This window comes from Stenella coeruleoalba (genome assembly GCF_951394435.1).
Source record: "Stenella coeruleoalba genome assembly, chromosome: 13".
Taxonomy (NCBI): domain Eukaryota; kingdom Metazoa; phylum Chordata; class Mammalia; order Artiodactyla; family Delphinidae; genus Stenella; species Stenella coeruleoalba.
In genome coordinates, this window is record NC_137159.1 from 8054861 (window position 1) to 8079254 (window position 24394).

General features: G+C 35.9%; 1 protein-coding gene across 5 annotated transcripts in view; it reads left to right on the forward strand.

The window, feature by feature from the left end:
* Window positions 1–24394, forward strand: part of TSGA10 (testis specific 10) — a 94339-nt gene that overhangs the window by 21135 nt on the left and 48810 nt on the right. For all 5 annotated transcript variants that reach the window (XM_079941335.1, XM_079941333.1, XM_079941336.1 and 2 more), the window contains 3 exons: window positions 4431–4601; window positions 4691–4768; window positions 5947–6098. In XM_079941335.1, the coding sequence (XP_079797461.1) occupies window positions 4431–4601; window positions 4691–4768; window positions 5947–6098 (401 nt within the window). The remainder of the gene's footprint in view (window positions 1–4430; window positions 4602–4690; window positions 4769–5946; window positions 6099–24394) is intronic.

Consider the following 24394-nt stretch of genomic DNA (forward strand, 5'->3'; position numbering starts at 1 on the left):
TATTCATCTTGTTTTGATTTTTTTTAACCATTTAAAAATATAAAAAACATTTTCAGCTTACAGAGTTACAAAAATAGGCAGGCTGGATTTGGCCTGTGAACTATATATAGTTTGCCAATTTCTAGACTACATGGTAGAAGCTGTTCAGAAGGCCCTATAGGAGGTTTATACTTTGCTTTCTTATAAGCAATGGACAGTCTGTTTGTTTTTTTTTTAAAGTGGAAGAAATATGATGAAATCTACATTTTTACAATTTTAATCTGGTAACAGTTCTTTATTATCTCTTACGTAATCTTTCTATGTTATCATCTTATATAACAATTTCTCCTTCAGGAGATTTGGAGGAGGGGGAAACAATGGACTCTTTTTTTTTTTAATTAATTAATTTATTTGTTTATATTTTTGGCTGCATTGGGTCTTTGTTGCTGAGCGTGGGCTTTCTCTAGTTGCGGTGAGCGGGAGCTACTCTTCATTGCAGTGTGTGGGCTTCTCATTGCGGTGGCTTCTCTTGTTGCTGAGCATGGGCTCTAGGCGTGTGGGCTTCAGTACGTGTGGCATGCACGCTCAGTAGTTGTGGTCCACGGGCTTAGTTGCTCTGTGGCATGTGGGATCTTCCCAGACCAGGGCTCAAACCCGTGTCGCCTGCATTGGCAGGCGGATTCTTAACCACTGCACCACCAGGGGAGTCCCCATGGACTCTTTAGAAGGCTGTTAACAGTAGTCCATGCATGAAGCATTAAGGGACTAATCTAGGGTGCGATCAGTGGAAATAAAGATAGGGACAGGTGCAAAAGACACTGAAAGGAAGACTTAACAAGATTTGATTTTAGCACAAAGGAGGGACAAATGGAGATCACTGAAGTTCTGTTTTGAATGACTGAAGAATTGTGGTAATAGAAAAAGAAACAGGAAAGTCATCAGTGGTTTGAGAGAAAAGATGTGTTTGGTTTCAGAGAGATAGAGTAAGATGATGGTGGTACATCAGGTAGTAACTGCCATCAGGCAGTAAGAAATGTGGGACTGGAGTGGGGAGAGAGGCAAGAGCTGAGTATGTAGATTGAGAAGTCATCTGTTTTGAACCTTCAGAATGGATGAAGTTTCTGAATGAGAAAGCTATAAATAGAGTAACAGAGAAGTCAAGATGGAATCTTGGGAAGTTTTATTCAATTGGTAGAGGAACCTTTGAAAGAGATAAAGAAGACAGGAAACTAAGGCAGAACATTGTTATACGCCCAAGGAAGGAAGGAATCTCAAGGAGAGTGTTAAAGGCAATGGCAAGTGTTGCTGAAATATCAAGAACAGGAACTGAGAAGAGGCCATTAAATTTGGTGAGGTCATTACGTGAAATTCTGCAGAGTGGTGGGTGTGGGAGCCAGGTTAGACTGGGGAGAGAGAGTGGGAGGTAAGGAACGGTCAAGATGTACAATCCATGGCACTAAAAAAACAAAAAGCCTGTCAAAGGAAAAAGAGACATTTGATGGTAAATGGGGCAGCAGGATTTAGTGACAGTTTTTCAAGATATGGGAGTTGTGTGCATGGTTGAAGAAGTAGAGAAAGAGTCAGTGGAGAGGATGATATTCAAAAAAAAGTAGGATGTGAAACAAAAGTAGGATTCAAAAAGTAGGATATGAAATCATCTGTAGATATAGAATAGATTTGGAACCCAAGGATGGTTGTTGAACAAGGGTGTAAAGAGTTTGTTGGGTTGTCAGTAAGGATTGATGGGCCCTTCTGTCAGGGTAAAAGTAGCCAGGACATGGAAATGGCATATACATTTTGGAGAGAAAGACTGGAACGCTATGATATTTTTTAAACCAGTATTCTACCTGAGTTGTGCTGAATTCAAATTTATCACAAAATGGATGGAGTAAACCCACAGCCAACATCATTCTCAATGGTGAAAAACTGAAAGCATTTCCTCTAAGATCAGGAACGAGACAAGGTTGCCCACCCTTGCCACTGTCTTTCAACATAGTTTTGGAAGTTTCAGCCACGGCAATCAGAGAAGAAAAAGAAATAAAAGGAATCCAAATCAGAAGGAAGAGATAAAACTGTCACTGTTTGCAGATGACATGATACTATGCGTAGAGAATCCTAAAGATGCTACCAGAAAACTACTAGAGCTAATCAATGAATTTGGTAAAGTAGCACGATACAAAATTAATGCACAGAAATCTCTTGCATTCCTATACACTAATGATGAAAAATCTGAAAGAGAAGTTAAGGAAACACTCCCATTTACCATTGCAACAAAAAGATAAAACACCTAGGAATAAACCTACCTATGGAGACAAAAGACCTGTATGCAGAAAACTATAAGACACTGATGAAAGAAATTAAAGATGATACAAATAGATGGAGAGATATACTATGTTCTTGGATTGGAAGAATCAGCATTCTGAAAATGACTATACTACCCAAAGCAATCTACAGATTCAATGCAATCCCTATTAAACTACCAGTGGCATTTTTCACAGAACTAGAACAAAAATTTTTTCACAATTTGTATGGAAACACAAAAGACAACAGCTAAAGCAATCTTGAGAAAGAAAAACGGAGCTGGAGGAATCAGGCTTCTGGACTTCAGACTATACTACAAAGCTAAAGTAATCAAGGCAGTATGGTACTGGCACAAAAACAGAAATATAGATCAATGGAACAGGATAGAAAGCCCAGAGATAAACCCATGCACATATGGTCACCTTATCTTTGATAAAGGAGACAAGACTATACAGCGGAGAAAAGACAGCCTCTTCAATAAGTGGTGCTGGGAAAACTGGACAGCTATGTGTACAAGAATGAAATTAGAACAGTTCCTAAAACCATGCACAAAAATAAACTCAAAATGGATTAAAGGCCTAAATGTAAGGCCAGACATTATAAAACTCTTAGAGGAAAACATAAGCAGAACACTCTATGACATAAATCACAGCAAGATCCTTTTTGACCCACATCCTAGAGAAATGGAAATAACATAAAAGAAAACAAATGGCACCTAATGAAGGTTTTGCATAGCAAAGGAAACCATAAGCAAGACAAAAAGACAGCTCTCAGAATGGGAGAGAATATTTGCCAACAAAGCAACTGACAGAGGATTAATCTCTAAAATATACAAGCAGCTCATGCAGCTCAATATCAGAAAAAAAAAACAAAAAACAACCCAATCCAAAAATTGGCAGAAGACCTAAGTAGACATTTCTCCAAAGAAGATATACAGATGGCCAACAAACACATGAAAGGATGCTCAATATTACTAGTCATTAGAGAAATGCAAATCAAAACTACAATGAGGTATCACCTCACACCAGTCAGAATGGCCATCATCAAAAAATCTACAAACAATAAATGCTGGAGAGGGTGTAGAGGAAAGGGAACCCTCTTGCACTGTTGGTGGGAATGTAAATTGATACAGCCACTATGGAGAACAGTATGGAGGTTCCTTAAAAATCTAAAAGTAGAACTGCCATATGACCCAGCAATCCCACTACTGAGAAAACCATAATTCAAAAAGAGACATGGTTCATTGCAACACTATTTATGATAGCCAGGACATGGAAGCAACCTAAGTGTCCACTGACAGGTGAATGGATAAAGAAGATGTGGCACATATATACAATGGAATGTTACTCAGCCATAGAAAGAAATGAAATTGAGTTATTTGTAGTGAGGTGGATGGATCTAGAGTCTGTCATACAGAGTGAAGTAAGTCAGAAAGAGAAAAACAAATACCGTATGCTAACACATATATATGGAATCTAAAAAAAGAAATTGTTCTGAAGAACCTTGGGACAGGACAGGAATAAAGATGCAGATGTAGAGAATGGACTTGAGGACATGGGGAGGCAGAAGGGTAAGCTGGGACAAAGTGAGAGTGGCATGGACATATATACACTAAAATGTAAAATAGATAGCTAGTGGGAAGCAGCTGCATAGCACAGGGAGATCAGTTCAGTGCTTTGTGACCACCTAGAAGGGTGGGATAGGGAGGGTGGGAGGGAGATGCAAGAGGGAGGGAATATGGGGATTTATGTATACATATAGCTGTTTCACTTTGTTATACAGCAGAAACTGACACAACATTGTAAAGCAATTATCCTCCAAATAAAGATGTTAAAAAAAAAGTCTAAAAAAAAATAGTTGGAGTACTGTATATATTTCTTAGTAAAACACTGTCTCTTTCATTGACTGCTTCCAAATTAATTTTTTTTTTAATTTTTGGCAAAGACATTGTAAACCAAGCTTCTATTCATTTACATATGGGGGAATCATTTGCATTTATATGTGTAAACTCATTAAAGAATTATACCATTATCCTGCCACATGCATATTAATATAGGTTTGCATTTTAACTGGCTGGATATAAGATAGCTGTATTTATTTCTGTTCTAAAGCTTGTTAAATAAAAGTCTATCTGTGTATTTAAATAATAGGCACAGGAAGAAATTGCCCGACTTCGACGAGAAATGATGAAAAGCTGTAAATCTCCTAAATCAACAACAGCACATGCCATCCTCCGGCGGGTGGAGACTGAGAGAGATGTGGCCTTCACTGATTTACGAAGAATGACCACAGAACGAGATAGTCTAAGGGAAAGGCTGAAGGTTTGGAAGAATTTTATCTATACGAGCATTTGTGAGACACCATGCAGTGACATTGAAAGCGCTCTGTTTTGTTTTTGTTTTTTAAACAGATTGCCCAAGAGACAGCATTTAATGAGAAGGCTCACTTGGAACAAAGGATAGAGGAGCTGGAGTGTACAGTTCATAATGTAAAGAAAAATCACTTTTGCACTTTCGGCTATAAACTCTCAGCGGTTCCCCCCTTCCCCCTTTTCTGTGTTCAGAGAAGTTGGTTTTTTGTTTTTTGTTTTTGTTTTTGTTTTTTTGTGGTACACGGACCTCTCACTGTCGTGGCCTCTTCCATTGCGGAGCAAGGCTCTGGACACGCAGGCTCAGCGGCCATGGCTCACAGGCCCAGCTGCTCCGTGGCATGTGGGATCTTCCCAGACTGGGGCACGAACCCGTGTCCCCTGCATTGGCAGGCGGACTCTCAACCACTGCGCCACCAGGGAAGCCCCGAGAAGTTGGTTTTTTATGATAGTGTTTGTAATCCTAATATATTTGTGGTAGTATGTATGGTGTAAATAGTCACTTTTTCATTATTTATTTCCTTCTAAAAAATGTGAGTGAAGTCTTTTTTTGTGTTAGGTTGCAAAGTGTGTTCTTTTAAATAAACCATTAGGGATGCATTCTAAGGGATTTTAGCAACTTTTTCATCTCCCTGTTTCATTAACGATAACATTGCCAGGGATAGAAAAACTGGCTTATTCTACCTAAAGAGTAGCTAGGGTAGAGAAAATTATAATGAAGTGGCAATTAATGAAATGTATTTAAACTGAATTTAATTATGAAGCATCACCTTTTTACTAATCAAGGATTTGAGATGCTATGAATATATATTTGAAATGTTTTTACTATATAAACAGAATTAAGGGAATTCAACTTTCTGTTAACCAAATTTAATTGATTATATTTCTGAATTCATCTGTTTTATGTTGTTATAATGAGTTTTAGAAAAAGCAGTAGACAGGAGAAAAACATTATTTTTCATAATCCCACTTTATATATGTAATTTGTTAATGCTGAGCAACAAATAAGAAATCCTTTTGCAAATAAGCTGTGTGTGCTTATAGTCCAGCTGAACCAGACTGAAAATATAGATGTGTATACTGTGATAGGCTTTATGGAAAAGCTGTGCAGTGGCTTGTCTGAGTTCCTGCTCCACGGTCGCCTTGTCCGTACAGCCTTCTGCAACGTTTAAGTCTAATCTGATCATCTCATTGTGTGAATCTTATATACCGGTTTGTACAAAGAGAGGATGTCTCTTTAGGAAGATTACTGGAACGTTTTTAGTGATGGCAGTAACTTTGTCATTCTGCTTGTATAGCTCGATGATGAACGTATGGAACAAATGTCAAATATGACTTTGATGAAGGAAACCATAACCACTGTGGAAAAAGAAATGAAATCACTAGCAAGAAAGGCAATGGATACCGAAAGTGAACTTGGCAGACAAAAAGTAGAGAATAATTCTTTGAGGTAAACTCAATTACCATTAAACAACTAATAGTTTAACTATAAATAATAGCTCTGCTTTTTGTAATGTATTTTATAGTGATAATTAAGTTATTTGTTGACTTTGTTTTCTGAGAGGATTATTATGAAGCAGTCATAGACACCTTAGCAGACATTAAATGATTTCCTGAAGGTCAGTCACAGACTGGGAATGCCACACTTAACTAGTAATCTTAATCTTATATTTGCAGAAAGCCTCAATGTTTAGCTGAAATAGCTTTTACACAGCCCTTCTGTGTAAAGAGCATATTTGACTTTGGTATTTCACTGCTTAATTTATTTTTTATTTTATTTATTTAATTTTGGCTGCATTGGGTCTTTGTTGCTGAACGCAGGCTTTCTCTAGTTGCAGCGAGCGGTAGCTACTCTTCGTTGTGGTGCGTGGGCTTCTCATTGTGGTGGCTTCTCTTGTTGTGGAGCATGGGCGCTACGGCGTGCGGGCTTCAGTAGTTGTGGCGCGCGGACTCAGTAGTTGTGGGGCACAGGCTTAGTTGATCTGCGGCATGTGGGATCTTCCCAGACCAGGGCTCGAACCCATGTCCCCTGCATTGGCAGGTGGATTCCTAACCACTGCACCACAAGGGAAGCCCTCACTGTTTTATTTACCTTATAACTTTAGTTATGTTCTGGGATCTGAACGATATAAGAAAGCACAAAGTACCGGTTTGATAGTAGCTTAGGAAAGGGGTAGTTTAGCATGTAATAAAAGCCATAGCAGAGAAATAGGAATATGTAATAGAACTTCTATTAATTGAATGCTACGTACTGTGCTTAGCACTTCTACATATTGCAGAAAGGTAGCAGGAGATATTCCAATTGAAGCAACCTACAGGCAATGACGTAGGGGAATAAGTGTTTGAAGACCTCCATGTTAGTGCTTTACTTGTAGTATCTATTGATGTGAGAAATAGACATTCTACAGATTCAGTAAGGTTGAATTTCAGTGCATCTATGAACATATGAAATATAATAGTTCATATGAGTATGAAGTATATTATTAAATCTACAGATAATATTTGGGTCATATGTGAATTCCCAGAATCCCCTCTTTGGTCTTTCATGGGTCTGTGGTGCATATATTGGAATCACTTGTCAGGACAGAGAGTCACTTAAATTTTTTCCCTTCATTTATTTTTTACTTTCCTGCTTAAAAGGATATTGCAAGCTCAGGTAAAATAAAAATAGTAATAAAATAAGAAGGACAACAAAGAAAACTTTGGAAAATAGAGAAAAGCATACAGGAAATTTAAATCACCCATGATTCCATAACCCAGGGAAAACTATTATTAATATAGATCATTTTTCTAACCAGAACTAGATCTATCTGTGTGCATAAAAGCTTTCTATGTAATTGATACCATCCTATATTATGTTATATATTTGGCCAACTTCACTTAATTGTATACCATAAACATTTACACATGTCATTAGAAATTCTTTGAAAGCATTATCGTGGTTTATTAAAATATTCTAACAGATAAATGTACAATAAGTTAGAGGTTTTTTTGTATATGGTTTTAACAGTATTATTCAAGTTTAATTGATATATGTACAGTAAACTACACATATTTAAAGTATTCAGTGTGGTAAGTTTTGACATGTGTGTGTACCTGTAGAACCATCACCAACCTCAAGATAGTAGCCCTGTCTATCACTCCACAAAGTCTTCTTGTACTCCTCTAACCTCTCCCCTCCCCTGCCCTCCCCAGGCAACCACTGATTTGGCTTCTGTCATAGAGATTTGTTTGGATTTTCTAAAATGTTGTATAAGTGAAATCATATAGTATATATTCTTTTGTTGGGCTACTTTCACTCAGCATCATTATTCTGAGATTTATCCATGTTGTCACATATAATCAATAGTTTATTCCTTTTTATTACTGAGTAGTATTCCATTGTATGAATATACCACATAAATATTTCAGTTGCTTCCAGTTTAGGGCTATAACAAATAAAACTGTTATGAGTATTCTTATATGGGTCTTTGTATGGACATATGCTTTTATTTCTCTTGGGTAAATACCTAAGACTGAGTCATATGATGGATATATGTTTAACTTTTGAAGAAACCATTAAACTGTTTTCCAGAGTGGCTGTATTATTTCATTTTACATTTGCACCAGCAGTGTGTGAGTGCTAGTTGTTACATATCCTCACCAACACTTGGTATGCAGTATCTTTATAGTTTTAGCCATCCTAATAGGTACGTATTATGGTTTTGATTTGCCTTCTCTAATAACTAGTAATTTTGAACATCTCTTCATGTCCTTATGTGCCATACATATATCTTCTTCAGTGTCTGTTCAGAACTTTTGCACACTTTTATTGAGTTTTTTATAGTATTAAGTCATAAACATCCTCTCTGTATTCTAGATAAAAGTCCTTTGTTAGGTACATATATGTTTGGCAAATATTTTTTTCCCAGTCTATGGCCTGCCTTTTTATTTTCTTAAGTGTCTTTTAAAGAGGAAATGTTTTTGATTTTTGATTAAGCAAAACTTATTGATTTTTAAAAATTTATATCCAGCTTTTGTGTTCCTTTAAAGAAATGGTTGTCAAGCCTAAGATGAGATTTTTCTCCTGTGTTTTCTTCTAGCAGTTTTATAGTTTCAGTTCTTAAATTTAAATCTATGCAAGTTAATTTTTGTATATAGTACAAGGTGTAGCTCAAAGTTCAGTTTTTTTTCATATGGATATCCAATTGTTCCAGCACCATTTGTTGAAAAACTTTCCTTACTCGTCTACACTGAATTGTTTTGTACTTTTGTAGTAAGTCAATTGTCCATATATGTTTAGGTCTGTTTCTTGATTATCTATTTTGTTTGGTGGATCTATATATATCTTGATGCCAATACAACATTCCTGATTCCTTTTTTTTTTTTAATCCTCAAATTAGGTAATGTTAGTCCTCCAACTTTGTTCTTTCTCAAAGTTGTTTTGGCTATTCTGGTTCCTTTGCATTTTATTTTAATTTTAGAATTAGCTTCATAGTGTAAACACAAAAGCCTGCTTGGGGATTTGATTGGAATTGGGGAAAAACTCCCACTCATGAACACTTTCCATTTCTTTATTTAGGTCTTTAATTTCCCTCTGCAATGTTTTATACATATAGATCTCTCATTTCTTTTGTAAGATTTATCCCTAAGTATTTTCCATTTTTTGATGCTGTTGTAAGTGGAATTTTAGAATTTCACTGTCTGATTGTTTATTGCTTGTATATGAAAATATCAATACGATTGTTTTTAAAAAATAAACTTTGTATTATATAACAGTTTTAGATTTACAGAAAAATTGTGAAGATAGTGAAAAGTTCCTACGTACCTCACACCCAATTTCCTCTGTTAATAACATCTTACATTAGTATGGTACATTTGTTAAAATTAATGACTCAACATTGATACACTATAATTAACTAAAGTCTGTAATTTATTCAGATTCCCTTAGTTTTTCCCTAATGTCCTTTTTCTGTTCCAGGATCCCATCCAGGATACCACATTATATTTAGTTGTCATGTCTCCTTAGGCTTCTCTTGGCAGTCTCAGACTTTCCTTGTTTTTGATGACCTTGACAGTTTTGAGGAGTACTGATCAGGTATTTTGTAGAATATCTCTCAGTTGGGGTTTGTCTGGTGGTTTTCTCATGATTAGGTTGGGTAATGTTTTTGAGAGAAAGATCACAGAATTAAAGTGCCATTTTAGTATACACAGATACCCAGGGTGTCATGAGTACATCTTATTGATATGATTCATTACTGTTGATTTTGACTTTGGTCGCCTGGCTGAGGTAATGTTTGCCTTATCCAGAATGTCATATAATTGAAATCATACAGCACGTAGCCTTTTCAGACTGGCTTCTTTCACTTAGTAATGTGCATTTAAGGTTCATCCATGTCTTTTCATACCTTGATACCTCATTTCTTCCCATTGAATAATATTCAATCATATATATGTACCACATTGTGTTTATCCATGCATCTATTGATGGTCGTCTTGGTTGCTTCCAGTTTTTGGCAGTTGTGAATAAAACTGCTATAAACTTTCATGTGCAGGTTTTTGTGTGGACAGAAGTTTTCAGATCAGTTCAGGAAATACCTAGGAGCACAATTGCTGAATCATATATAGAAAAACTTATTTAGCTTTGTAAGAAACTGCCAAATTCTCTTCCAAAGTGACTGTAAAATTTTGCATTCCCATCAGCAGTGAAGGAGACTTTCTGTTGCTCCACATCCTTGTCGGCATTTGGTATTGTCAGACTTTTGTATTTTAGCCATTATAAGTGTGTAGTGATATCTCATTGTTTTAATTTGCAATTCTCTAATGACAAGTAATGTGGAACATCTTTTCATATTGCTATTTTCCATCTGTATATCTTTGATGAAGTGTTTATTGTTTAAATGTTCTTAACCAATTATAATTCTAGTGACTTCCGCTTAAGATAAGCAGATCTCAGTTGTAAGTCTCCTAATTTGCCATACTTTTCAGTTTTTGGGGTGGTGATTTCTCTTGCAACTCACTACTCTGATATGTCCATGAAAAGTCTTTGATTCTCAGCTTTTTCATCTTTATTTCCCCCATAACAATGGGAATGATGGCTCCTAAGCTCTTTACATGTCAGGACTAAAACCAAAAGTCCTACAATTTATTTTTATTTATCCAGTATTCTACAACCGTGCTAAATATACCTTTTAGTTCTAGTAGCCTTTTTATAGATTCCATTCAATTTTCTACATAGATAATTAGATCATCTGCAAATAAAGACCCTTTTACTTGTTCAAGTTGCATGCTTTTTTTCCCTTTATTTTTCTTGCCTTATTGCACTGGCTAGAACATCCAGTGATTTGTTGAATGGAATTGGTGAAGTGGACATCCTTGTCTTGTTCCACATCTTAGGGGAAGCATTCAGACTCTCAATAGTTGGTATGATGTTAGCTTCATGTTTTTCCCAGATGTTTTCTATCATAATGAAGAGGTTTCCTTCTATTTGTGGATTACTGAGAGTGTTTTTTCAGGAATGGATGTGCTTTGTCAGATTGGTCAGGGTATTATTATACTTTTTATAAATTTCTGGTCTCAGTTAACTAATGCTTTGTTTAAAATATTTTTCAACTCTATTTTTATAAATGAGATTGGCTAATAATTTGCCAATCTTGGGGGTTTTTTAAATCAGATTTTGGTATCAAGGTAATATAAACTTTATAATAATCTTTCCAATTCATTTTGTCTTCTTTCATTATCTGGAATAATTTATTACTTCCCAGTGAAGCCAATTAGGTCTCAAGTTTTCTTTGAGGGAAGCTTTTATTTTATTTGTTTAATGGAAAAAGGGACAATCAGAAATTTCTTCTTATGCCTTTCAAAATATATATTTTTGTGGCATTTGTCCATTTTCCCTAAATTTTAAAACGTTTTTAGAATAATGTTGTATACAATATTCTATCAACATTTTACTGTCCACAGAATCAGTAGTGATTTGCTCTTTTTCTAGTCTGTTATTAGTCTTTTCAAAGGACCAATTTCCCTATTGTTTGTCTTATTAGTTCATTAACTTCTGTTCTTTATTATTTCCTTTCTTCTATTTTCTTTAAATTTATTTTCTATTTTTTAATTTCTTAAGGTGGATGCTTACATTTATTACTTTTAAGTCTTTTTTCTCATATAAACATTTAAGGCCATATAGTCTCAAAATACTTCTTTTAATGTAAGCTATAAGTTTTGGTATGTACTTCTTTCTTTATAAAATATTTTCTAATTTCCATTATGACTTTTTATTTGATCCATTGGTTATTTATAAGTGTGATTTTAAATATCCAAAAAACATAATGAGTTTTCCCTTTGTGATTGATTTCTTGCTTAATTACATTGTTTTGTTAACATACTGTTAGATTTAAAATTTCTGAAATTTGTTGTTCTCTATTTTATGGTCAGTTTTTGGTAGTGATCTGTGTATACTTGAGAAATTATAAATTCCGAAATAGTTGGTGCATTGTTTTTGTATTTGTCCCTTTGTAATCAGATTTGTAATCATGTTATTCAGATGTCCTATATTTGTACTAAATCTTGTGTCTCATTTACAGGAATTTCACTGAAAGAGTTGCCTGAACTTCTGGCTCCAATGTCTCACTTCTTGTTTTCTCTTGAACCTACTATAATCTGCCTTTCTCCCTCACCATCCTATCAGAACTTCTTTTCAAGGTAATATTTACTTTCATGTTGCTCAATGCAGTGGTCAGTTATCAGTCTTCATTTTATTTGACCTATTGGCAACATTTGACAAAGTTGATCACTTACGTTCTCTTTCTCTGCTCCTTTAAACACATGTTCATTTGGCTTCTGAGATACCATGCTCATTTGATTTTCTTTTTATCTCTTGGGTTGTCCTATTCAGTCTTTCCTGATAGTTCTTCCTCATCTCCTTACCTCCAAATGTTGGAAGTGTCCCTGAGTTCAGTCCTTAGACTGCTTCTTTTTTCTATCTATACTGATCCCTAGGTGATCTCATTCACTCTCATGTATTTACTCTTGACTCTCAAATGTATATCTGTAGGCTGGACTTCTCTGTTGAACTGTAAACTTGAGTGTCCAACCACCTTCTTGTCATCTTCACTAGGATGTCTAATAGGCCTCTCAAAATTAACATTTCCAAACTTGAGTTTCTCCACCCTTCCCCTCTGACACACACAAACCCAAACCCGCTCTTTCAGTCTTCTCATCTCAGTCAATGGAAACTCCATTCATACGGAAACCTTGAAGTGATCCATGATTTCTCTTTCATATACCCATATACAATCCAGTTGATTTTGTCTTCAAAATGTATCCAAAAGCTGAGTGTTTCTCACTACCTCTTTTGCAACCTTACTGTACTGAAGGATATTTTTGCTAGGTAGAGAATTCTACAGTTTGGGAATTATTTTTATTTTAACACTTTGATGATATCCTTCTGTCTTCTGACTTAAATTATTTCTGCTGAGAAGTCAGCTGTCCGTTTATTTTAATAGGTCAATGTCTTTATAACGCACTCACATTTATCATAGATTTCATATATATGTGTACAAAAGGCAAAGAATTATAATGAACCTATGCATAGTTAAAATACCATTGTCTCTGTTTTCCATTTTGTCAGTTCATGAGAAAAATTTTAAGTTTATCCCACATGTGAACTCCACTCGTTAGAAGTTAAGTCCTGAGCACAGTTCAGCACATGCTTAGGTTTCTATAACTCTAAACTGAGGTTCCATAGTGTTCAGGTTGAACCAGCCAGAAAGAAATGTATCTATTGCTGTTTATGTTTCATTGCTAGTGGAAAAAAAAAAAATCTCCAGGTTTCAAAACCAATACTTATTTTCTGTGTTTCTATACTGCTTACATGAACTTTTCTTTCTAAACAGCTATATTTTAGTAGTAGAAGTTCTTCAGTTTGGATTTCGATGTCAGATAAATCAACACTTCTAAAAAGCTGGAGTGTTGTCAGAATATTTCCTAGAAGCATATCATTTTGAAAAAAAGGTCTCTATGTCTGCATTTGTACATCAAACATCTCTAGGCCCAAGAAGTTAGAATATCCCATGGAGTTGAATGATCGATAGAGTTATCTGTTACTAAAAAGTTAGTTTGGGTCTCCGTGTCCAGTGATTCTAAAACTGGTTTGGTTTGAATTTGGATATTTGAAGCTAAAAATATTTCAATATTAAAATCTACTCTAGATGACATGATATCCTAGAAAATCCAAAAGAATCAACAAAAAAATCTGGAACTAATAAACATTTATAACAAGGTTGCAGGATACAAGGTTAATATACAAAGTCAGTTGCTTCACTATTTATTAGCAATGAAGAAGTGGAATTTGAAATTAAAAGCACATTTATATGAGCACCCCCTCCAAAAGAAATACTTAAGTTAAATCTAATAAACTTTGTGTAAAATTTATATGAGGAAAACTACAAAACTGGTGAATGAAATCAAAGAAGAACTAAATAACTGAAGAGATATTCCATATTCATGGAAAGGAAAACTCAATATTGTCAAGATGTCAGCTCTTCCCAGCTTGGTCTACAGATTCAGTGCAATTCTGATCAAAATTGCAGCAAATTATTTTGTGTATATTAACAAATGGATTCTATTTTATATGGAGAGGTAAAGAATTAAAAGATACTGAAGAAACACAATTGGAGTACTGACACTACCTGACTTAGGACTTACTGTAAGACTACAGTAATCAAGACAGTGTGGTATTGGCAAAAGAACAGACAAACCAATGGAACAGAATAGAGAGCCCAGAAATAGATCCAGATAAATATAGTCAAGTGATCTTTGATAAAGGCGAAGGCAATACAATAAAGCAAAGACAGTCTTTTCAACAAATGGTACTGGAAAAACTGGACATCCACGTGCAAAAAAACCAAAACACAACAACAACAACAAAAAACCCCGAAACAAACAAAACCCCACCCATACACAAAGAAACAAAGAATCTAGACAGAGTCATTACACCTTTCATATTAACGCAAAATGAATCATAGGCCTAAATGTAAAATGCAAAACTATGAAACCTCTGGAAGATAACATAGGAGAAAACGTAGATGACCTTGGGTATGGTGATTACTTTTTAGATACAGCCCTTAAGCACAATCCATGAAATAAATAATTGATAAACTGTACTTCATTAAAATTAAAGACTTCTACTCCACACAACACAATGTCAAGTAGGTGAGAAGACAAGCCAGAGACTGGAAGAAAGTATTTGCAAAAGACACCTCTGGGGCTTCCCTGGTGGCACAGTGGTTGAGAGTCCGCCTGCCGATGCAGGGGACACGGGTTCGTGCCCCGGTCTGGGAAGATCCCATGTGCCGCAGAGCGGCTGGGCCCGTGAGCCATGGCCACTGAGCCTGCGCATCTGGAGCCTGTGCTCTGCAACAGGAGAGGCCACAACAGTGAGAGGCCTGTGTACCTCAAAAAAAAAAAAAAAAAAAAGACATCTCTGATAAAAACTGCTATTCACAGCTCAATTTTAAAAAGACAACTCAATTTAAAAATGGTCAGAAGAATTGAATAGACATTTTTCCAAAGAAGACATACAGATGGCTAACAGGCACATGAAAAGATGCTCAACATCACTAATCATCAGAGAAATGCAAATTAAAACCACAATGAGATATCAGCTCATACCTGTCAGAATGGTCATCATCCAAAAGACCACAAATAACAAATGTTGGGGAGGATGTGGAGAAAAGGGAACCCTCGTGCACTGGAAACAGAAATTGATGCAGCCACTATGGAAAACAGTAAAGAGGTTTCTCAAAAAACTATTAATAAAAAGGGAACTACCATATGACCCAGCAGTTTCACTCCTGGGTATTTATCTGAAGAAAATGAAAATAATAATTTGAAAAGATACATACAGGGGCTTCTCTGGTGGTGCAGTGGTTAACAATCCGCCTGCCAATGCAGGGAACATGGGTTCGAGCCCTGGTCTGGGAAGATCCCACGTGCCGTGGAGCAACGAAGCCCGTGTGCCACATCTACTGAGCCTGTGCTCTAGAGCCCGCGTAACCCAAATACTGAAGCCCACACACCTAGAGCCCGTGCTCCGCAACAAGAGAAGCCACCGCAATGAGAAGCCCTCACACTGCAACAAAGAGTAGCCCCCGCTCATCGCAACTAAAGAAAGACCACATGCAGCAATGAGGACCCAACACAGCCATAAATAAATAAATAAAATTAAAAAGATAAAAAGAATGACTATAAATCAAAAAAAAAAAAAGATACATGCAGCCCAGTGTTCCTAGAATCATTATTTACAGTTGTCAAGATAGGGAGAAAACCTGTGTCCATCAACAGGTGAATAGATAAAGAAGATGTGGTATTTACATGTCTGTGTGTATATATATGTATGGGAATATATACATATATATATTCATGAATATGAATATACAATATAAGAAATTTTGCCATTTTGCCCTTTGTAACAACATGGATAGACGTGGAGGGTATTATGCTAAGTGAAATAAATCAGACTATAAATGGCATAAACCTTTAAAAATTGTGAATCACTATGTTACACACATGAAACTTATATAATATTGTACATCAACTGTACCTTAATAATAGATAGATAGGTTTTCCAAAACATACAAAGAACTTTTAAAAAACTCAACAATAAGAAATAACCCACTTAAAAAATGGGCCAAAGACCTTTACAGACATCTCACCAAAGAAGTTATACAGAAGGAAAATAAGCATATAAAAGGATGTTCCACATCATATGTCATCTGGAAATTCAAATTAAAAACAACAACGAGATACCAATACATATCTATTAGAATGGCCAAAATCGGAAACACAATAAATGCTGGTGAGGATGTGGGTCAACAGGAATTCTTATTCATTGCTGGTGGGAATTCAAAATGGTACAGTCACTCTGTAAGGCTGTTTGGCAGTTTCATACAAAACTAAACATACTCTTATCATATAAACCAGCAATCATGCTTGTTGGTATTTTTTTTTAACATCTTTATTGGGGTATAATTGCTTTACGATGGTGTGTTAGTTTCTGCTTTATAACAAAGTGACTCAGTTATACATATACATATGTTCCCATATCTCTTCCCTCTTGCGTCTCCCTCCCTCCCACCCTCCCTATCCCACCCCTCCAGGCGGTCACAAAGCACCGGGCTGATGTCCCTGTACCATGCGGCTGCTTCCCACTAGCTATCTACCTTGCATTTGTTAGTGTGTATATGTCCATGACTCTCTCTTCCCCTGTCACAGCTCACCCTTCCCCCTCCCCATATCCTCAAGTCCGTTCTCCAGTAGGTCTGTGTCTTTATTCCTGTCTTACCGCTAGGTTCTTCATGACATTTTTTTCCCTTAAATTCCATATATATGTGTTAGCATATGGTATTTGTCTTTCTCTTTCTGACTTACTTCACTCTGTATGACAGACTCTAGGTCCATCCACCTCATTACAAATAGCTCAATTTCGTTTCTTTTTATGGCTGAGTAATATTCCATTGTATATATGTGCCACATCTTCTTTATCCATTCATCCGATGATGGGCACTTAGGTTGTTTCCATCTCCGGGCTATTGTAAATAGAGCTGCAATGAACATTTTGGTACATGACTCTTTATGAATTTTGGTTTTCTCAGGGTATATGCTCAGTAGTGGGATTGCTGGGTCATATGGTAGTTCTATTTGTAGTTTTTTAAGGAACCTCCATACTGTTCTCCATAGTGGCTGAACCAATTCACATTCCCACCAGCAGTGCCAGAGTGTTCCCTTTTCTCCACACCCTCTCCAGCATTTATTGTTTCTAGAGTTTTTGATGATGGCCATTCTGACTGGTGTGAGATGATATCTCATTGTAGTTTTGATTTGCATTTCTCTAATGATTAATGATGTTGAGCATTCTTTCATGTGTTTGTTGGCAGTCTGTATATCTTCTTTGGAGAAATGTCTATATAGGTCTTCTGCTCATTTTTGGATTGGATTGTTTGTTTTTTTGTTATTGAGCTGCATGAGCTGCTTGTAAATTTTGGAGATTAATCCTTTGTCAGTTGCTTCGTTTGCAAATATTTTCCCCCATTCTGAGGGTTGTCTTTTGGTCTTGTTTATGGTTTCCTTTGCTGTGCAAAAGCTTTGAAGTTTCATTAGGTCCCATTTGTTTGTTTTTATTTCCATTACTCTAGGAGGTGGGTCAGAAAGGATCTTGCTGTGATTTATGTCATAGAGTGTTCTGCCTATGTTTTCCTCTAAGAGTTTGATAGTTTCTGGCCTTACATTTAGGTCTTTAATCCATTTTGAGCTTATTTTTGTGTATGGTGTTATGGAGTGATCTAATCTCATACTTTTACATGTATCTGTCCAGTTTTCCCAGCACCACTTATTGAAGAGGCTGTCCTTTCTCCACTGTACATTCCTGCCACCTTTATCAAAGATAAGGTGTCCATATGTGCGTGGGTTTATCTCTGGTCTTTCTATCCTGTTCCATTGATCTATCTTTCTGCTTTTGTGCCAGTACCATACTGTCTTGATTACTGTAGCTTTGTAGTATAGTCTGAAGTCAGGGAGCCTGATTCCTCCAGCTCCGTTTTTCGTTCTCAAGATTGCTTTGGCTATTCGGGGTCTTTTGTGAAATTTTTTGTTCTAGTTCTGTGAAAAATGCCAGTGGTAGTTTGATGGGGATTGCATTGAATCCATAGATTGCTTTGGGTAGTAGAGTCATTTTCACAATGTTGATTCTTCCAGTCCAAGAACATGGTATATCTCTCCATCTATTTGTATCATCTCTAATTTCTTTCATCAGTGTCTTATAATTTTCTGCATACAGGTCTTTTGTCTCCGTAGGTAGGTTTATTCCTAGATATTTTATTCTTTTTGTTGCAATGGTAAATGGGAGTGTTTTCTTGATTTCAATTTCAGATTTTTCATCATTAGTATATAGGAATGCCAGAGATTTCTGTGCATTAATTTTGTATCCTGCTACTTTACCAAATTCATTGATTAGCTCTAGTAGTTTTCTGGTAGCATCTTTAGGATTCTCTATGTATAGTATCATGTCATCTGCAAACAGTGACAGCTTTACTTCTTTTCCGATTTGGATTCCTTTTATTTCCTTTTCTTCTCTGATTGCTGTGGCTAAAACTTCCAAAACTATGTTGAATAACAGTGATGAGAGTGGGCAACCTTGTCTTATTCCTGATCTTAGTGGAAATGCTTTCAGTTTTTCACCATTGAGGACAGTGTTGGCTGTGGGCTTGTCATATATGGCCTTTATTATGTTGAGGAAAGTTCCCGCTATGCCTACTTCTGCAGGGTTTTTATCATAAATGGGTGTTGAATTTTGTCAAAAGCTTTCTCTGCATCTATTGAGATGATCATATGGTTTTTCTCCTTCAATTTGTTAATATGGTTTATCACATTGATAGATTTGCGTATATTGAAGAATCCTTGCATTCCTGGAATAAACCCCACTTGATCATGGTGTATGATCCTTTTAATGTGCTGTTGGATTCTGTTTGCTAGTATTTTGTTGAGGATCTTTGCATCTATGTTCATCAGTGATATTGGCCTGTAGTTTTCTTTCTTTGTGACATCCTTGTCTGGTTTTGATATCAAGGTGATGGTGGCCTCGTAGAAGGAATTTGGGAGTGTTCCTCCCTCTGCTATATTTTGGAAGAGTTTGAGAAGGATAGGTGTTAGCTCTTCTCTAAATGTTTGATAGAATTCGCCTGTGAAGCCATCTGGTCCTGGGCTTTTGTTTGTTGGAAGATTTTTAATCACAGTTTCAGTTTCAGTGCTTGTGATTGGTCTGTTCATATTTTCTATTTCTTCCTGATTCAGTCTTGGCAGGTTGTGCATTTCTAAGAATTTGTCCATTTCTTCCAGATTGTCCATTTTATTGGCATAGAGTTGCTTGTAGTAATCTCTCATGATCTTTTTTATTTCTGCAGTGTCAGTTGTTACTTCTCCTTTTTCATTTCTGATTCTATTGATTTGAGTCTTCTCCCTTTTTTTCTTGATGAGTCTGGCTAGTGGTTTATCTATTTTGTTTATCTTCTCAAAGAACCAGCTTTTACTTTTATTGATCTTTGCTACTGTTTCCTTCATTTCTTTTTCATTTATTTCTGATCTGATTTTAATGATTTCTTTCCTTCTGCTAGCTTTGGGGTTTTTTGTTCTTCTTTCTCTAATTGCTTGAAGTGCAAGGTTAGGTTGTTTATTCGAGATGTTTCCTGCTTCTTAAGGTGGGCTTGTATTGCTATAAACTTCCCCCTTAGAACTGCTTTTGCTGCATCCCATAGGTTTTGGGTCGTTGTGTCTCCATTGTCATTTGTTTCTATGTATTTTTTTATTTCCTCTTTGATTTCTTCAGTGATCACTTCATTATTAAGTAGTGTATTGTTTAGCCTCCGTGTGTTTGTATGTTTTACAGATCTTTTCCTGTAATTGATATCTAGTCTCATGGTGTTGTGGTCGGAAAAGATACTTGATACAATTTCAATTTTCTCAAATGCTTGTTGGTATTTATCCAAAGGAGTTGAAAATGTATGTCCACAGAAAAACCTACATGCAGTGTTTATAGCAGCTTTAGCCATAATTGTCCAAATTTGGAAACAACCAAAGTCTATTCTAGGACTCTGAGCTGGAGATGACAACTGTATGTCAGATCCCATATTAATGTCATACTGAGAACCCTCACTATCTGATTTCTGGCCAGACAAATCACCTGATAACACATTTTCCAAAATTGCTTTAAAAATCTATGATTTGGTTCTGATTCTGTCATTTTGTGAAGGAAGCATTCTGTGCAGTGAGGTTTATAATAAGTGCAGATTTCTCATCTTGAATTTTAAGTCTTAGAATCATTCTGAGGTAACAAAGCATGAATTTCAGCCTCTGCTAATCAAACTGTTGCTTGTAATATTATTTGTTAAAATGCTGAGTGGAAACTATAAAAAACTGTCACCATACATTACAGCTTGGTTTATCAGTGCTGTCGTCTGTAGAGTTTTCTATTTCACTGGTTTGAGTTTCTCTGGAGAGTCTACTTGATTATAACCAACTATGTGTAAAAGCATTATTTTGAGTGTCTCTGAATGAGTGTCTCCCTTAGAAATGGACAGAAGTGTATACATCTGAGCTCTAATGGAGAGTGCAACTTGAGAACTAAATGGTAATTTGTTTTGAGAATAAGACCATACAGAGAAATCAGGGGAATCGCCCCCCATGGCAGATCCCTGATTTTTAACACCTCCTACTAAGGCTGCACAGAGGGTTGGTTTTAAGCCCCAAAATAGGCATTTGATAAAAACCCCTTTGGGCTTTGGTAAAAGCAACTCCTAAACATATCTTGAACAAGTTTTCTGAGTGCCTGTTTTCTCATATTGGAGTTAGAAGAGTCTGCAAAAGAAGCTACCAGCTTTATTTCTAAAGTTTCTATTTCTTGAATGTCTGTTTTCGGTGTGGGTTTATTGGCCAGTGATTTAAAGGTCTGATCTGAGAACTTCGGCTTATGAATGTAGTTTTCCATTTTTCCTTTTTCTTATTAGGTATATTCTTGTGTTGTGCAGGGGTCTTATGGCTATTTGGGAAGATATGTGGCTGCAGTGCAGTTTAACAGGATAAGGACGGCCACAGTGTACGCCGGAAGGTTTTGCCACATTCTCCGCTTGTCTTTTCTGGACTCGTTCATTATCATATGCATTGATATACTTATTATTGCAATATATTTATGGCTCTTATATTAGCATCCATTTTTTAAAGAATTTTTTAATGGAGTTGATTTACAGTATTGTGTTAGCTTCAGGTGTACAGCACAGTGAATCAGTTATATACATATACATATATATATTCCTTTTCAGATTCTTTTCCCTTATAGGTTATTACAAAATATTGAGTATAATACCCTGTGCTCTACAGTATGTCCTTGTTGGTTATCTATTTTATACATAGTAGTGTGTATATGTTAATCCCAACCTCCTAATTTATCCTTTCTCCCACCCCTCTTTCCCCTTTGATATCCATAAGTTTGTTTTCTATGTCTGTGAATCTCTTTCTGTTTTGTAAATAAGTTCATTTGATCATTTTTTTTAGATTCCACATACAAGCGACATCATATATTTGTCTTTGTCTGGCTTACTTCACTTAATATGCTGATCTCTAGGTCCATCTATGTTGCTGCAAATGGCATTATTTCATTCTTTTTTATGGCTGAGTAATATTCCATTGTATATATGTACCACATCTTCTTTATCCATTCATCTGTCGATGGACAATTAGGTTGCTTCCATGTCTTGGCTATTGTAAAGAGTGTGCCAGTGATCATTGGGGTACATGTATCTTTTCACAGTACGGTTTTCTCCAGATATATGTCCAGGAGTAGGATTTCAGTATCATACTGTAGCTCTATTTTTAGTTTTTTAAGGAACCTCCATTCTGTTCTCCATAGGGGCTATACCAATTTACATTCCCACCAACAGTGTAGGAGGGTTCCTCTTTCTCCACACCCTCTCCAGCATTAATTATTTGTAGTCTTTTTGATGATGGCCATTCTGACTGGTGTGAGGTGATACCTCATTGTAGTTTTGATTTGCATTTCTTTAATAATTAGCGATGTTGAGCATCTTTTAATGTTCCTGTTGGCCATCTGTATGTCTTTGGAGAAGTGTCTATTTAGATCTTCTTACCATTTTTTGATTGTGTTGTTTATTTTTTTGATATTGAGCAGTATGATTAGCATGCATTTTAAAAGTGTTTTACAAGAAGAAAGCTAAGAAAATAATCCGTCAGGGCATTTGAAGGGATTCTTCTTGGACTACAGTAGAATTTAACTATATTTTAAAATATTTTATTACTGTTGATTTACTATGCATTGGTGCTTTTTTTCCCAGATGCATACTGAATGAGGGTTATCAGGTAGGATCTTGTAACAGTCAAGTATAGTGCACAGAATGTTGGTCTCCGTTGTCAAGGGCAGCTCTCCACCAAAAGCCAGATAAGTACCACTGTAAATCCTTGCTGCCCTGATCCTATAACCCAAGGACACAGTGGTGGTTCCCCTGATAGCTTCCAGGGCAGCCAAACTGTTTTCCAAAATTGTTTTACCATTTTATATTCCCACCAGCCGTGCATGAGAGTGCAGTTGTGTTATATCCTGATCAACATTTGATATCATCTGTCTTTTTACTTTAGTTATACTAGTGGGTGTGTAGTATCTGAGTGTAGTTTTAATTTGCTTTTCCCTAATGATCAGTGATATTGATTATCTGTTCATTTACTTATTTGCCATTCATATATCTTCTTTAGTGAAATATCTGTTCAAGTATTTGCCCATTTTTTATTGGTTTGTTTATCTCTTTATCATTAACTTATAAAAGTCCTTTATAGGGTCTAGATACAAATTTTTTGTCAGATACATGTTTTGCAAATATCTTGCCCCAGTATAGAGCTTGCCTTTTTATTTTGTTATCAGTGTCTTTTGATGAGCAAAGACTTTAAATTTTGATGAAGCACAATTGAAATTATTTTTCATTTATATCATGCTTTTTGTGTTCTATTTAAGAAATCTTTGCCAAACCTAAGGTCACTAAAAATTTTTGCTGTGTTTGCTTCTAGCAGTTTTATAGTTCTACCTCTTACATAAACGTAAGGTCTGTAATCCTTTTTGAATTAATTTTTGTGTAAAGTATGAGATAAAAGTAGAGGTAGTTTTTTGGTTTGTTTTTTGTATATGGGTATCCATTAGTTATTTGTTAAGATTATCCATTCATCCACTGAATTGCCTTGGCATCTTAGTGAAAAAATTGGTTGACCACATATGTGAGTCTGTTTCAGGACTCTATTCCATCAGTCTATTTTTCCATCTTTATGCTAGTATCACTCTGTCTTGATAATTGAAGCTGCATAATTAGTCTTGAAATCAAGTACTGTTAAGTCCTTCAACTTAGTTTGTTTACAAAATTGTTTTGGCTGTCCTAGATCCTTCACATTTTCATATAAATTTTAGGATCATCTTGTCAACATATACAAATTATTATTGGGATTTTGCTTAGAATTATGTGGAATCTACAGATCAGTTTTGGAAAATTAACTATGAACAATATTGAGCCTTTTGATCCATAAATAGAAAATCTCTCTCTATTTATTTAGATCTTTTAAAATTTCTCTCAACAGTGTTTTATATTTTTTCATTGTACAAATCTTGTACACCCTTTGTCATATTTATACCTAAGTATTTCACATTCTTTATGCTATTATAAATGCTTTTTAAATTTCAGTTTCCTATTGTTTTTTTGCTAGTACAAGCAGACCTTGGAAATATTCTATCTTCTGTTCCAGACCACTGCAGTAAAGCAAATATCACAATAAAGCAAGTCACATAAATTGTTTGGCTTCTTAGTACATATAAAAGTTATGATTACACTATACTGTAGTCTCTTAAGTGTGCAGTACCATTATGTCTAATAAACAGTGTACACACCTCAATTTTAAAAGACTTTATTGGACTTCCCTGGTGGCACAGTGTTTAAGAATCCACCTACCAATGCAGGGGACATGGGTTCAAGCCCTGGTCCGGGAAGATCCCACATGCCGTGGAGCACCTAAGCCCATGCGCCACAACTACTGAGCCTGCATTCTAGAGCCCGTGAGCCACAACTACTGAGCCCGTGTGCTGCAACTACTGAAGCCCATGTGCCTAGAGCCCGTGCTCCGCAACAAGAGAAGCCACTGCAATGAGAAGCCCGTGCATTGCAACAAAGAGTA